The sequence below is a fragment of the Mastigoproctus giganteus genome, chromosome 3 (genome assembly GCF_048544385.1).
Source record: "Mastigoproctus giganteus isolate SK-2022 chromosome 3, ASM4854438v1, whole genome shotgun sequence".
NCBI lineage: Eukaryota > Metazoa > Arthropoda > Arachnida > Uropygi > Thelyphonidae > Mastigoproctus > Mastigoproctus giganteus.
The window spans coordinates 114,359,478-114,377,061 of NC_143577.1; the positions used below are offsets into that span (position 1 = coordinate 114,359,478).

A 17,584-nucleotide genomic window follows, 5' to 3' on the forward strand; every position below is an offset into this window, starting at 1 on the left:
ATGACCTTTTAGAGAGATAAATAGCTTAGTGGTATAACAAAAATTTCAACTTCCAAGGTCTTGGAACGAATTACCAAAAAAACAAAATATGTTATTGGGTTCACATTACGATATTTTCACAATACCTCCAATTAATCCTATGGGATGTAAAATACATTTCCACAATTTTTTTATATTTGCACCGGCCAGCAAAAAACTTACGTAAAGTCAATTTACGTAAGTCGGGGATTTCCTGTATTATGTATTATACTATACCTTTGTATTCTTAGAGTTTTAAATTAGTTATAACCTTACTAGAAATATTTCTTAACTAAAACAAAAAAAATGCATATGCATGAAAATGAATAAGAATATTTATCAGGCAGGCTACTTAACAGAGGGAAGAGTGAAATCTTGAAGTCTGGATCATCCCCACAACTCAAGCCAGATGAATAAGAGAGAAAGTGAGTAGTACAGTTATAGTTTTGAATAACACAAAAATTAAAAAGTAGACAGCAATACTGTTGATGCATTCTCCCTTTAAATATTAAATTATTAAATATTAGTTTTCCCTTTATCTGTACTTGAATAATTCTGACATTACATGATTGGTTAGATTTTTTGTAAAAACCTCCAGTTTCAAAAATCTCAAGGTCCAGAGGTTGCTAGATGTCAGACGTTGAATACATAAACAGTTTTAAAAAAATCACAGAAATTAAAATTTGCATTTATTATAGTTGGGGAATTCAAGTTCAAAAAATTTCCCACCATTACTACTAGCCGAACAAGATACCAGGTATTGCACTACTTTGAGTAATGCTTCTCTAGTAGAGAAGACTACTGTTATTTATTCTCAGTGGATACCACCACCCAGTCATTGTTTCAAAGCTGTTGGCCTATCATCGGTGGGTGGCAGCTCTCATATTGTGGTACCATTTCTCAATTGTGATGGCATGTTTGCATTATCAGGATACCCACAGATGATAGGCCAATGGCTTTGAAACAGCACTGACTGGGTGGTGGTAACCACTGAGGATAAATAACAGTAGTCTTCTTTACAAGAGAAGCGTTACTCATTTGAAGTAGTGCAATACCTGGTATCTCGTTGTGAAGGTAGCCACAATATGAGATACAATTAAAAATGATGCCTTTACACTATGTACAGTAGTTTAATTTATGGGTAAACTATGGTGTATCTACACCGATATTATATAGCTATTTAAACCCATATGCTATTATTCCCTGGGCATTTCGTCTTTAAAATACATTTGTCAATGTTAAATTTCAGTTGCCATTTCTCAGCCCATCTGCCCAACTTTCCTAGACTGTTGCAGCCACATACAGTCGTTACTCTCATTAAAAACCCTGCCAACCTTTGTATCATCTGCAAACTTGGACATATATCTTCATCAACGTCATTGATAAAGATAGAAAACAACAATGGACCCAACACTGAACCCTGATTTTTTTTTTTTTTTTTGATTTGGTAGTTGTTGGCGCATCGGCTTCTGTGGCCATATTGCACCTCCCAAGGTTTTTGCAGTACTTTGATCCAAGCCCGAGGCGGGAATCGAACCCGCGACCTTTGGGTTGCCGGGCAGGTACTTTTACCCACTCGGCTAGCCCGGTCGACCCTGAACCCTGAGGGACTCCACTAATAACATTAGTCCACAATGAGCAGTGTCCATTGATTACCACTCTCTGTCTTCTCCCCCTCAACCATCCTTTAATCCATTGTAGCAACTTTTCCATAATGCCATATTGCTCCAATTTGTACAGTTGTCTTCCATGTGCAACGGTATCAAAAGCTTTCCTGAAATCCAAGTATATATCAAAAATAATTTTTGTATCCAATTCCTTTGTGACCACATCATAGTATCCAATCAGAAAAGACTTCCCCTTAACAAACCCATGCTGTGTCTGAATTATTACTTCAATCTCATCTAAATGATCCATTACAGTGACTCCATTACTTTTCCCAGAAAATAACAGTTCTGTAATTACTCAACACCCTTTAATCCTCCTTTGTGAATTGGGGATACATTTGCAGTTCTCCAGTCCATGGAGACCTCTCCTGAATCCAAGGATGCTCTCATAATTATGGCCAAGGGTTTGCTTACTTCCTTTGCTGCATCCCTTAATATAATGAATAGATCCCACCCACCCCAGGTGCCTTTTTCATGTTTAACTTCAACAATTTCTCCTCCACCTTTCTCTCAGTTATTACAAAGTCATTTAGCTCTCTATTAGAGTTTTATAAACATCTGGCCTTCAATTCTTTAAAGAAGTCCTTGTGTGTGAATGAAGATGCAAAATGCTCATTCAGTTTGGCAGCAACCTGAGCAGGATCATCAACAGTAGAACAATGGATAACAAGTGGACCAATCTGATTCAAGCATTTCCTCCTAGAGTTTACATACATAAAGAAGTCTTTGCTGTTTTCCTTTGCATCCTTTGCCAAAGTTTTCTCGTAATCTGCCTTTGCCTGCCTAACCTCCCTGATTACCAACTAGTTTATATCTACCATAGGCTTCTGTGTAGCCTAATCATTTATATGCATCCCATGCATGTTTATTCTCTGCAAAGAGTCTCATTAGTTCATCTGACTTCTATTTAGGCCTAAAACTTGAATGGCATTTCTTAGTTGGCATGAAAAGCCTAGTAGCTTTCAAGATTAATTCCTTGAATCCTTCCCATTTAGAATTTGCTGTTGGTAACATCATCAGTTGGTCCCAGTGCATAGAATTTAAAAATTTTCAGAGTTTTTAAAAATTCTGTCGGAGTTGATTTTTCTGTTCAAATGAAAAATTGCTTTCACATTGAAACAACTCATGCTGCCAAGCCATCCTCTTCCAATTTCTATTGAAAGTCACAATAAACCTCTGAAGACTTCTGTTTGCCAGTTGGTTTCAATGACAGCATTAAATGCAATTTTTAACCTTTCAAAAGTAACTGCTTCTTGAGAATACACTTGAGAAATTTGTTTGAGAGCCTTGTTGAACTGATGGCTACACCTGTAAGTGGACGTTTATGGATTTTGCTGATAGACTTTTCTTACATGTGCAACATGTAAGAGAAGTTTATCAGCAATGACACTAAAATGTTCACTACAATATAAGTAAATTTATAATTGGTGTAAATAGTTTGAAAGCAGGAACTATATCTGCAGTGGCATGGATCTAACTTCAACAATTTCTCCTCCACCTTTAGTCTCCCCTGTACCAAAGTTGAAACAGCACAGCATATGTAGCTTTTGCTTTCAAATTGTTTCCACCACAATAGCTGATTTGCAATTCTGAGTAAAAAAATTCATATTCATATTCTGAATAGTCCTATTCAGAATAATTACAGAATTATGTAATGTTCATAGATTCTCAGCAATGCATCGCTGCAAGTCACACTCATAACTCATACACCTGAACAACCTTAATCGAATGTAGCCTGATGAAATATGCATTGAGTGCAGGCCATTCCTTCATGTTCCATTGTTACTCTCATGATGCCTTTTACATTTACAAGTGCTGAATATGCCAATATGATGTATGTTTATGGATTCTGAAATGGAAACGCTGTTGTCAAATACCAGCTTCATTTGGAATTCTGAACTGCAGAATTCCAAATTGACAAGTTATTAGCTGCATTTTCCAAACACTGAGAGATACTGGCTCACTTCCCAGCATTCACAACCATATGGTTCAACAAGATGTGGCTGAGCAAGAGAACATCACTGAGTGATACAGCATAGTCCTCATGCTAGTATGTGAAGGATATCTATGCATCTTGGCATTTCCTAATCAAGAGTATGGGGAATACTGCATAAAGAAGGCATGTATTCATACCACATGTAGTATGCTCAACAACTTGAACCTGGGGATCCTGCCCAACAGGTAGAACTCTGTAACTGGCTGAATGGTGGGCAGCCAATTAGCATTAGCACCATTACATCCTCTTCAGTGATGAAACTCAATTCACCCCAGATGGTATTAACACACACATTTCCCACGTTTTCTCAGAAATGAAACCCAATGCCGATTGAGTGTTAATGTGGGTGTGGAATCCTCTATGATCAGTTAATTGGTCCATTTATTTTTGAGGGTCGGCTAACTGGACAGGTCTGTCTGCAATTTCAGAAAAACAAATTACCACAACTGTTAGAAGATATAGCACTGGCTACACAATACTGAATATATTCCCAACATGGCAGAGCTCCTCTTCATTGTTCCCATGAGGTGGTTACTCACAGAAGGGAACTAATATTGTTCTCTTATGTGATGTTTCCGACACATAAGAAACAGCCATATAATCAGTCCAGAAATATACTGTTATTAGGCCAATTACCAACCCATAAGTACCATCTATCTCCAGAAAGGTGAAGTCCAGCATTTATTTCAGATATGCCTATTATGATGGCATTTACTGATTTAACTGGTACTTCAAATTCATAAGATTTATATATATATATTCTACTGACACAAGTATACAAAAATGTGAGAGTCTGTCTTTTTTTTTTTTTTTTTAATCGTCAAATGTGTTATAAAGGCACCATTGAGCTATAATGGTATAGCCAATTAAAAAAATGCCTACACACCTACCCATTCCACATGATGGATACTATTCACTTTAGGTACCATGATTGTAGGTGGAAGTCTTCCTGCCTGTAAAACAACAGAAAAATCTGCTTCAGCTAAGCCACTTTCCACAGAGTTTACTCGTACAGCACATTCTGTTCTGCCAAATTCTATCTCATCCAACATTCTTTTAACTGTTTGCCGAGCTTCATCCTAATAAAGAAAAGCTACAAATTAAATTTAAGAAAAAATCAAGCAAATTCATTAACTTTTTTAGTAGTTTTCATTTTGTGTTGTTAATTCATTTTGTTTAAATAAAATTCAGGATAATTTGAAGGTTGCCTCACATTGTAAGCCTGTAACTTTTTATTTTAAATTTAGTAAAATAAGCTAAGCACCGAATGACAGTCAACTGTCTTTTCTGGTAACCAAATCGCAAATAATGTAAAATTATATGCTCGCCAATTTATCACACAAATCCTAAAGATCTTAAAAATTATCTAAAATATGTGCGATCTGTAAAACCTCATTTTAAGAAAGATGAAGATCTGTTGGGAAGAATGCAGAAAAGAGCAACAACAACAAAATTTGTTGAGAACATAAAAGAGTAACCAACAAGGTGGGTTATAGTAAATGTTAGAGCATAAACAGCAAAAAAGTGGAATTGGCATATAAAACAGGCTGATATCAGAATAGCAAGACAAAGAAACCAAGTGGATGAATACAGATAAACTGTAGTTAAACAATAATTATAAATTAATTACTTCTGAAAGTAAGATACAGTGTAAGGAAAGTATACTAATAGCCTTCAGAACATCTGGAAGTAAGTTTAATCAGTTAGGAAGCACTATCCAGTACAATTATGCGATAAAAATTTATGATGGAAAATTGAAGGATGCATTTCATTCATCTGTGACTACTGCATGCAGCTGCAAAAAATTAAATATCTTAAAAAAATATATTTAAATAGAAGAGTTCTTCAATATCTCAGAAAGAGCAATAAATACTAATGACAAAGAAAGAACAGTTTAAACAACAGGGTAAGGTAATGGTTGACAATTTAAACAGCAGGTTAGGGAATGGCAATCACATCTACAGATACATGTAGTCCTCGACTTTAAGAGTTATTTGATTCCTAGTGCGCGCTTGTAAAGCAGGAATTTATTTCCCATAGACATAAGGTTAAAAATAGGGGTTACATTCTCAACAATGAAATTAGTTAGCTAATTAGTTTATGTTTAAACAATGATATTGATCGAAAGAAATGAAAACGTAGCCTGTAAAATCAAGCAAATTATAATAATGGAGAAATTATTTATGACTTACAAATCTTAAAGAATGTTTATTCTTCATCATCATCTACTAAATGCACACTCGCTGATCACTCATTATTGGCTTGGCACTCATTAGTTTGTTGCACAAGGAGTTGCCTTCTTCAGAAATGTTTCAAGAGGCATTTGTTTCCAAAATAATCTTGTCTTTTAATTATAAATTTCACAATTGCATGCATAAGCATTTTTTAACAAGTTTATGAACAAGTAACAAGTAAACAAAGATATGAACAAGTAACAAGTTAACAAGATAACAAGTTTATGAAGCTTAAAAACAAAGGAATGAAGAGAAGATTTTGAAAATTTATTTATGTTTTTTATATGATTGAAGATTTCAGTAAAGGGGAAACACATCATCATCATCATCAGCCATTTTCAATCCACTGCACGATGAAGGCCTCTACAGCAACTTTCCAGTTCCTTTTGTTTTGAGCACTGGCCATCCATTTACTACCCACAAACTCATGAATTTCATCTATCCATCTCTGCCTTTGTCTTCCAGGTTTTCTTATAGCTCCTCTTGGATACCATTCTGTTATTTTCTTAGTCCATCTGTCATCATGTCTTCGAACTATGTGTGCTGCCCAAGACCATTGTAGTTCTTTAGTTTTGATAAGAATGTCCTTTACTTGAGTTTGCTGCCTAATCCATGTGTTTCTCTTCTTATCTAACAGTCTGATTCCCAATATGATTCGTTCCATTCTTCGCTGTGTAGTTCTCAGCCTCTCTTCCATTCTTTTGGTGAGTGCCCAAGTTTCACTTCCATAAGTCATGGTGGGGAGTATACACTGATTCATTATTTTACGTTTCAGACAAACTGGGATATTGCTCTTCAGTATGTGACTATATTTCCTGAATGCTATCCATCCAAAATTTATTCTTCTCTTGACTTCCAGCCATTTATCATTATTACAGCTAATAACTTGTCCCAGATAAGTATATGACTCCACCTTTTCAATTACTGCTCCTTCAATCATTATTTCCCTTTCTGTGGCATACTTGTTCATCATTACTTTTGTTTCAGCCATATTCATCTTTAGTCCAAAATCCTTACTAGCTGTGCATAACTGATTAAGATTTTCCTCTAACTTTTTGGGATCGTGTCTTATGACCACAATGTCATCTGCAAATCGTAAATGGTTTAGGTACTCTCTGTTCACATTGACTCCTTTCTGCGACTTCTGAAAGCTTCCTCAAGGACAGCAGTAAACAGCTTCGGAGATATTGTGTCTCCTTGTCGAACTCCCTTCTCAATTTTAAATTTCCTACTGTCTTTGTCTAGTCTAATAAAGGAGATAGCACTCTCATATATTTTCTTCAAAATCATAATATATGGGGTATCAATGCCTTGTCTTTCCAGTGCCCAAAACATTGCCTTATGCTGTATGGAGTCAAATGCCTTTTCATAAACCACAAATGCCAGACATAATGGTGTTTTATATTCATTTGCTTTCTCCATTAGCTGTGATATTACGTGAAGGTGATCCATTGTTGAGAATCCTGTCCTAAAGCCGGCTTGCTCTTTCGGTTGATTCTCATCAAGTATTCTTTCTAATCTGTTAGTAATGACACTTGTGAACAACTTGTAGATGTGGGATAACAAGCTAATTGGTCTATAATTTCCAATTTCTGATTTATCTCCTTTCTTATGCAGCAAAACTATGATTAATGATATGATATGAGCAGATGGGCTGAGAGGTGGCAAATTAAGTTTAACATTGACAAATGTAAAGTACTACATATGGGAAACAGCAACCCCAGAGCAACGTATCAACTCTGTGGTACTACACTGACAGTGGTAGAGAATGAAAAGGAACTGGAGGTGGTTGTGCAGGCAGATATGAAGTTTCTGAGCAGTGCAGACAGGCTGCAAAAGTAGCTCATGGTGCATTGTCAATGATATATAGGAATTTTTCTAGCAGGGATAAGGAGGTGATTATTCCCTTGTATAAGGCAATGGTCAGACCACACATAGAGTACTATATACAGGCCTGGAGGCCTCATTTTCAAGAAGGATGTAGAGCTGCTGGAACGAGTACAGAGAAGGGCAACAAGATTAGTGTATGGAACAGAGGGGTGCTCTTACGAAGAAAGGCTTAAGTTTTGCAAATTACAGTGTCTGGAGACTAGGCACGAGCGATGTGATCTGATAGAGGTGTATAAAGCCTTGAATGGTTTGAGCATGCTCAATGCTGATGGGATTCTCCCTCTTGCTCAGAATAATCACCTGAGAGGGCATAAATTCAAATTGAGGAAAGACAGATGTAGGATAGACTTGCGGAAATTAGCCAGCGGGTGGTTGGTTGGTGGAACAGACTTCCATCCCTTGTCGTGGAAGTTGATAGCCTAAATAAGTTTAAGGCTCAGCTGGACAGGTATTTCGAACGAACAGAGGGGTGAAGTGGAAGTGGTTTTTTTTTTTTATTTATTTTATTTTATTTTATTTTTTTTTTTTTTGGCTGATGCTGCATAAGCTTGCTTTCTTGCATCAAATGCCTCTACTAATGCTAATTGCATTATTTCACTGCTTAGGCTTCCCACCTTTTCTAATGCACTTTGTGAAGAGCCTTGCCACTTTTTGTGTTATGTCTCTTCCTACCAATTTTAACAACTCTATAGTAACTTCATCTTCCCCCAGGGCTTTCCGATTCTTCATTTTCTTCAATGCATGTTCTACCTCATCAGGAAGAATATCGGGTATGTCGTATGTGTTGCTACTTTGCAATCCATCTTCCCCACTGCTGATATCATTCACTCGCTCCTTGTATAATTCTCTATAGTAGTCTTCTGCAATTTGAATTATGCCTTCTCTGCTGTTTATAAGTACACCATTGCTATTCTTCAGTTTCAGTATCATTTGTCTTTCTGTATTACTGCTCATGGCTGCTGATTTAAATCCTTTGTTTTCCCTTAATGCTTGTTCTACTTTTCTTGTGTTAAATCTTCTTATGTCCTCTCTGAGTCTCTTTCTAATGGCTTTGCATAACTTAGTATACTCAATTTTCTCCCTGTCAGTGTTTTCCTTGCTTTTCATTTGTCGTCTTCGGTTCATCATGACAAGTGTTTCTTGACTAATTTTTTCTTCTTTGGATTTCTTTTTTCCTATAGTTTTCTTGGGCTTTATCACTTTCAGAAAGTTGTAATATTCCTCATCGATATCTTGGTCCTGAGCAGTCTGCAGAAGCTCAAACTTGTTCTTAAGTTCCAGTACATACTGCTTTTTCTCCTCTTCTGTTATCTCAAAGATCTTTGTATTATTTACTCGAGTCAGTTTTTTCCTTTCCTTTCCTACATCTATATCAAGTGTACATCTTACCATTCTGTGATCACTTCCAACATTTACCTTATTCAGGACGGTAACATCATTCACAATATATCTTCTGTTAGTGAGGATTAAGTTGATTTCATTAGTAGTTAATCCATTTGGACTCTTCCATGTCCACTTTCTGTTCACCCTTTTCTTGAAAAAAGTGTTCATTACTGACAGTCCTTGAGATTCTGCAAATTCCACAAGTCTTTCACCTCTTTCATTTCTTTCACCAATTCCAAAATTTCCTTTAGTTCCCCTTTCTGCGCTGTTTTGTCTTTTTCCAACCTTAGCATTGAAGTCTTCCATAATAACAGTGTAGTGGGTTTTCTGCTCATCTAGAAGACTCTCAATTTCGGTGTACATTTCTTCAACCTCTTCATCATCATGGCTTGATGTTGGTGCATAAATCATTATAATCTTTAGCTTGTACCTCTTAGAAATCTTGAGTATTAGTCTTGACACCCTTGGTGATGTACTTTTGAATTCCAAAATGTTGTTTTTAAAATCTTTATAGACCAGGAACCCAACTCCACCTTCACTCCTTTCACTGTTTCCATTGGTGTACAGCAGATTTCCACTTGGTAAACTTATAAGTGATTCATTTCTTCTTCTTGTTTCAGCCAAACTACAAGGGGAAACACATTTCACCATAATAATGAAAAAAAATCACACAATTCCAGCCATCGGTATTTTCACAAATGCAAGAAGATCGAGTTTACTACCCATTTAAAATTGTTTGCAATAACAGAAAAGCCCAATAAACCAGAAAGTGCAAATTGTTTTTATTGTTTTATGGTCATGACCTCCAGAAATGTGCTTTAGAAAAATATCACAAAGGCACTTAAAATTGATTCTTATAACGGAACATATGATAACGATTAAAGTGCAGTGCATTTTAATGATTTGAATTGTAACTAATACAATTTACAAACCACACTCACGACTTTTTACATGGTCGTAAGGTCACGCTCGTGACCTTAAAAGTGACATTTTAGAGAGATAAATAGCTTAGTTATACAGCGAAAATTTCAACTTCCGAGATCTTGAAACGAATTACCAAAAAACAATGTCTTATTGGGTTGACATTACGATATTTTAATGATATGATGGTGTCTCTGGAACTGATTAATATTGTAAAGCGGGGTACACTGTATTGTATAGCTATGCACGTGGTTTGGAATGCAGTATTTATGAATGTTTAACATTCATTCTTTGCAATTAATGTTCATATTTTCGATTTTGTTAATACTTGATACTTGGGGAAAAAAACTCGTAAACCTTGGAACTCGTAAAGCGAAAATTTGTAAAGCAAGAACTGCCTATATACAATAATGGTAAAAAGCCACTAGAATTTTGTGCAAGTCGTATACTCTAAATTACAAATCACATTTTAGCATAAATGATATAAAAAGTTTATTTGGAGGGAACCTAACAGAACAAGACGCGTATGTACATATTGATGATACAAGGGTATGAGATATGAACTGATTAATATCGAGATTTGAAGACTTGAGATTGGAAGTGACCATCTTTTTTAACAAATTAAAAATAATAACCAGGACCAAAAATAAGAGGACTTAAAAATTGTAAAAACAGAAAAACATCAAAAAACTTTCAGATTTGCCAACAACCATTTTATACACAAAATGCCTTGCTCAAAGGTTATATGGGATTTGTAATGCTAGTGGTAGCTGCACCCCTGTTTGCAGAAAACTCAGTTGTGTAACACTGAAAGATGCCCAAACTTTTGTTTTTTATTTCTGGAATAAATTTTTTTTTTTTTTTTTTTAAATTCTGTTTAACAGAACAGAATAACTAGGTGCAAACTACTCTGGTTCAAAATGACTTAGTACTATTAGGAGACTCCATTGTCAGGGAAACAGGAAATATTTTTTGTAATAAGAATAGGTGGATTAGAACCAGGGTATGTCTGCTGGGAGCAACTATTAATGATGTCACCAACAGACTCTCAGATTTTAAGGGGGTAAACAGAATATTATTATTCATGTGGGGACTAATGACATACATGATCTGATGATTTGTTAGACAAATATAGGATCATGGCGAAGAAATGCCGCAAGTTAGGACAGAATGTTTATGTATCTGCAATTCTACCCAGACACAATAGAGGGATTATATGCTGAGAACCTTTTGGATTAACTCAAGACTTGAAGGACTCTGCAAGGCTTTTGGGGGGAAAATTTCTATCAGCTTGGCCCGCACTTGTAGGTAGAAGAAATCTGTTTTGTAGAGACAGAATATAGGCAGTTCTCACTTTACAAGTTTTTTTTTTTTTTTTTCAAAGTATCAAGTATCAACAAAATCAAAAATATGAACATTAATTGCAAAGAATGAATGTTAAACATTCATAAATACTGCATTCCAAACCATGTGCATAGCTATACAATACAGTGTACCCCGCTTTACAATATTAATCAGTTCCAGAGATACCATCATATCATGAAAATATCATAATGTGAACCCAATAACACATTGTTTTTTGGCGATTTGTTTCACGACCTCGGAAGTTGAAATTTTTGCTATATAACTCTATAAAAGGTCGTTTTTATAGTGCAAATTGTATTAGTTACCAATTCAAATCGCTAAAATGAACTACACTTTCATCGTTATCATATGTTCTATTATAAGAACCATTTTTGAATGCCTTGTGACATTTTTCTAAAGCACATTTCTGGAGGTCACAACCATAAAACAATAAAAATAATTTGGACTTTCCAGTTTATTGGGCTTTTCTGTTACTGCAAGCAATTATAAACGGGTAATAAACTTGATGTTATTGCATTTGCAAAAATACCAATAGCTGGAATTGTGTGGTTTTTTGCATTATTATGGTGAAATGTGTTTCCCCTTTACTGAAATCTTCAATCGTATAAAAAACAAATAAATTTTCAGAATCTTTTCTTCGTGCCTTTTTTTTCCTTTTAAGCTTCATGAACTTGTTACTCCGCACAAATCGTGTTAGTTGCAATTTGTGCATTTCGTTAAAAAATACTTATGCGTGCTGTTGAAATTTATAAAGAAAATAGAAGATTATCTTGGAAAAAAATGCCTCTTGAAGCATTTCTGAAGAAGACAACTCCTTGTGCAACAAACCAACAAGTGCCAATCAAATAATAAGTGATCAACGAGTGTGCATTTAGTCAATGATGAAGAATAACCATTCTTTAAAATTTGTAAGTCATAAATAATTTCTTTATTATTATAATTTGCTTGATTTTACAAGCTACGTTTTAATTTCTTTGGATAAATCAATCATTGTTTAAACATATATTAATTAGCTAATTAATTTCATTGTTGAGAACGTAACCACTATTTTTAACATTATGTCTATGGGATTTAATTCCCGCTTTACAAGCGCAAGCTAGGAACGAATTAACTAGTAAAGTCAAGAACTACCTGTACATTTAAACAAAGGTGGTGCTAAGGTTTTTGCCAGTATTATTCAGGATACCTTAAAAGTTCAGGGAAACTGTTAGTTTGGGGGGGGGGGGGGGGAACAAGAGTAATATAGATACGCGTTTATCTGATAATATTGGTCAAAGTAACACTTGCATATAGCTCAAGAGTTCTTGTTTGTTACTGCAACAGAACAAAAGGATAGTTATTGCCAGAGAAGCGAGCTTAAATAACTTTAAGGGATGTGTCAGGGTAGTTAACTATACAAGAATACTAAGTCTTAATTGTTTATACAGTAATATCAGAAGTGTTGTCAATAAAACTAGTGAATTTGAACTGCTGGTTATGACAAGTAATGCTGACATAATAGGGCTTACGGAAAATGGGGTGCCACCTGGAGATAGGGGATGATGAGTTTCATTATAGTATAGTATGTACAATGTATTTAGGAAGTATAGGGAAGATAGAAGGAGTGGTGGGGTCATGCTTCTTATCAAAAGCAGCCTGAGCGCTATGAAAGCTTTCCCATATTCAGATGTTTCGCATGCTAATATAGAATCTGTATGGTGTGAGATAGTTTGTTTTGGTTTGTTTGGTTTTAGGAGCATTAGCAACTAAGGCCATATTGCTCCGGGAATATGCGGTGGTCATTCCCTTGACCTTTCCGCATCCTCCGTATTTGGTGGTGACGGGCTCGAACCACGGTCTAATTAAGAAGCGTGTGCTACGCACAGCTGCTCCTTCCCACCTGGCTACGGAGACGCCTCATGTGAGATAGCTGGAAGCAAAGGTATAATGAGAGTGGAAGTAATCTACAGGCCAGGTGATTGTGAAGATTATGATTAGAGTTTCTACATGCAAATGGAATGGGCAAGTAAGCATCAATGACTTATTATGGGTGATTTTAATTTGCCTGTAATTGATTGGAGCAAATGGGAAGAAAATTTTGTCTCCACATGGGAGACAAAATTTTTAAATTAACTAAATGATTGTTATTTGTATCAACATGCCAGGGGAAAGTACTAGGGAAAAGAATACTCTAGACCTGGTCATCACCCATGAAGCAGATAACATAATAGGGCTGACAGTATAGGAACCAGTAGAAGGAAGCGATCACAGAATTCTACAGTGAACGATGAAGAGAGAGGTAGCAGTGGTTAAAGGCAAAGGAACGGGTTATAATTTCAGTAAAGGAAATTACGACGGCTTAAGATGCTATATGGCCTCTATTAACAGAATAGATATCCCACAGAGAGTGAATACAACTGAATTAAGGTATACCTTTAAAACATTAATCACAGATGCCTTGAATGCTTATATACCATTAAAAAAATACTACATGAGGAAAATTCCAAGTTGGATGAATAAGGAGGATGCCAGATTACTTGAGCAGAAAAAGACAGCATGGAAAAGTTACAGAACAATTAAAAGTACTGAAGCCTATAACAGCTACAAAATGATCTGTAATGGTGCCACAGTAAAGGTTAGGCTAACAAAGGTAGATGACGAGAAATTGCTGGCAAAGAGAGCAAAGAGTTGAGATAAGGAATTCTTCAGATATATAAATGCAAAGAAGAGGACAAACCAGATCGGACAATTACGTATGGACTGGTATAGTATTAGATACCCCAGCTGAAGTTGCAGATGAACTCAACAGTTACTTTGTATCAATATTTACAGAAGAAAAACCCTTTATGTCAATGAGAAATTATGGGAGTAAAGTAGAAAAAAATGTAATTAATGATGTTGAAATTTCACATGTTTATTTAATGAAAAAACTTTCGTGCCTAAAGGCCAGTAAGGCTCCTAGGGTTGATGGTTGTTGTTGTTATTTGGTTTTTAGGAGCATTAGCAACTAAGGCCATATTGCTCCGGGAAAATGCGGGGATATGCCCTGACCTTTCTGCATCCTCCGTATTTGGTGGTGATGGGTTTGAACCCCGGTCTAATCAAGAAGCGTGTGCTATGCACTGCTGCTCCTGCCCACCTGGCTATGGAGGTGCCTAGGGTTGATGGCATATACTCTATAAGCTTAATGGGAGTTGGCAAGTGAGTGCATTGAACCATTGAGGCTAATTATGAGAGCATCACTGGACTCAGGAGAGATTCCATTGCATTGGAAAAGTGCCTATGTATCTCCAATACATGAGGGCAGTTCTAACAGTGTAGTGGGAAATTACCGACTGGTCAGTCTAACTTCAATGGTTGGAAACATCACGGAGACAATGATCAAGGGTGGAATTCAGGATCATTTGGATAGAAATGGAATTAGGGAATTAGGATTTAGGGAATAATTTCACATTGCTTATTTGGATTTCAGCAAAGCATCTGACTCAGTCCCACATGAGTGGCTAATTTATAAGCTGGAACAGGGAAAATCCTTAGATAAATAGCCTAATGGCTTCAGGGCAGGAGGCAGAAGGTTATGATAAATGATTATTCCTCAGATTGGGTTGATGTAAGAAGTGGGGGTTCCCCAAGGATCAGTATTAGGACCACTGTTGTTTTTGATTTTCATAAACGACACTGATGAAGGGATAGAGGGCGTGATGTCTAAATTTGCAGATGTAAAGATTGGTAGAGTAGTTAATTATTGCCGCCAAGCAGAGCTTCTTCAGCATGGCTAAGATAGACTTCAGAGATGGTCAGAAAGATGGCAGCTATGATTTAATCTAACAAAGTGTAAGGTATTACACCTGAGGAAGAGTAATTCCAAAATAACATATACACTTGGTGGAGTTGAACCAAAGCTGGTAGTAGAGGAAAGGACTTGGGTGTTATGATACAGTCAGACATGAAGTTCTCTGAGCATTGTACACAGATTGCAAGGAAGGCCCATAGTGTCCTATCAATGATTTATCAAAGAATTGCTAGTAGAGATAAGGAAGTCATAATCCCATTATATAAGGCTATTGTTAGACCACAGTTGGAATACTGTGTTCAAGTATGGAGACTGCACCTAAAGAAAGACAATGTGCTTCTTGAAAGGGTCGGTCCAAAGATGGGTAACTCACCTGGTGAGATCGGCAAAAGGGTGTCCATATGAGGCGACTTCGAATATGTGGGTTGCAGTGCTTGGAAACTAGGCACCACAGAGGAGACTTGATTGAGGTGTTTAAGGCTCTGAGAGGCATAAGTAAAACGAATGAGGATGAAATTTCCACGGTTATAAATGATTCTAGAACTAGGGGCCATAATTTCAAGTTTACAGATGTTTAGACTATACATTTCCCTCCTACCTACGGGAGGTTATTTTTTCCGTTATTTTGGTTTTTTTAGGAGTATTAGCAACTAAGGCCATATTGCTCCGGGATATGCGGTGGTCATTCCCTGACCTTTCCGCATCCTCCATATTTGGTGGTGACGGGTTCGAACCCCGGTCTAATCAAGAAGCGTGTGCTACGCACTGCTGCTCCTTCCCACCTGGCTACGGAGGCGCCTACCCCTACGGGAGGAGGGAAATGTATAGGTTATTTGTCTCCTTTTCTCTTATTAATTATTTATTTTTTTTAAATTTTCTTATTATTATTATGATTTTATTTTTTTATTTTATTTATTTATCGTTATTATTATTTTTTTTTTTGGCTGATGCAGCATAAGCCATAGGCTTCCTTTGCACCATGCAGTGATTGCTAATTCTAATACTGCTGAAAAAAAAAAAAAATGTTAAAATCATAAAACATAAATATGAAACTGTTAAATGCATGAAAATTCAAACTTATGCATGTACATATATTAATATGAGGATACATAAAATAATAACAGAAACAAGGAGTTATTTAAGTCAATTATAATAATGATGAAGACAAAAAACACATTTTACACAATAATTAAGCATAAAACCGAGTATCCAATTTCTGTAACAGATGCATCAAAAATCAGTCAAAAAATGAACTTAGTTGCATTACTGAAATTAAAAGTAATGGCAAAAATGAAAGATAAAAATATTTACACAAATGAGCATGTTGGACCTGACAGATCCTTTACATAATGGGGTAACAAATAAATAAAAAACAAATAAAAAATAATGGGATAACAAATTTCCAATCAAAAGTGAAGCAAACTTATGATGTACAGGAACGTAGAAATGATAGGAGAAATAAGGTTAGCTAAACAGATATTTGAATTTAAAAAAAAAATTAATGGTAATAGGCCTGAGGAAGAAAAAGGAAAGGTGGGTTTTTAATGCTTGTTGTCGAGCAAGCATTTGTAAAAAGGACTCACTCGACATGTACAGAAAATTTAACATGAAATGGAATACCTACAAGAAAACAGCGAATGGAAGGCCAATAATCCAGAAAGGTTGATGTACAACCACAGTGACCTGTACATCTATGGGTATAACACATTTGGATAATGATATGACAACAAAAGGGTATTTTTTTATAAAGATATTATTATTATTATCATTAGCCATATGGTGCAAGGAAGCCTGTGGATTTTGCTGCACCAGCCAAAAAAAAAAAAAAAAAATTCTGAGCTACCCTGAGAGAGAGAGAGAGAGAGAGAGAGAGAGAGAGAGAGAGAGAGAGAGAGAGAGAGAGAGAGAGAGAGAGAGAATGAACAAGAATCAGAAGTAGAAGGGAATCACCATGAAAGAGAACAATTAGCGTTAGTAGAGGCATTTGATGCAAGAAAGCAAGCTTATGCAGCATCAGCCAAAAAAAAAAAAAAAAAACCCCACTTCCACTTCACCCCTCTGTTCGTTCAAAATACCTGTCCAGCTGAGCCTTAAACTTATTTAGGCTATCAACCTCCACCACAAGGGATGGAAGTCTGTTCCACCAACCAACCACCTGCTGGCTAAAGGCAAATTTCCACACGTCTATCCTACATCTGTCTTTCCTCAATTTGAATTTATGCCCTCTCAGGTGATTTTTCTGAGCTAGAGGAAGAATCCCATCAGCATTGAGTATGCTTAAACCATTCAAGGCTTTATACACCTCTATCAGATTACCTCGCTGGTGCCTAGTCTCCAG

General features: G+C 36.1%; 1 protein-coding gene across 3 annotated transcripts in view; it reads right to left on the minus strand.

The window, feature by feature from the left end:
• LOC150088232 (citramalyl-CoA lyase, mitochondrial-like) overlaps positions 1 to 17,584 on the minus strand; it is a 244,668-nt gene that overhangs the window by 148,724 nt on the left and 78,360 nt on the right. For 2 of the 3 annotated variants that reach the window (XM_090370647.1, XM_090370648.1), the window contains exon 4: positions 4,572 to 4,760. The exons of the other annotated variant lie outside the window; for it this stretch is intronic. In XM_090370647.1, the coding sequence (XP_090226773.1) occupies positions 4,572 to 4,760 (189 nt within the window). The remainder of the gene's footprint in view (positions 1 to 4,571; positions 4,761 to 17,584) is intronic. 3 annotated transcript variants of the gene reach the window in all.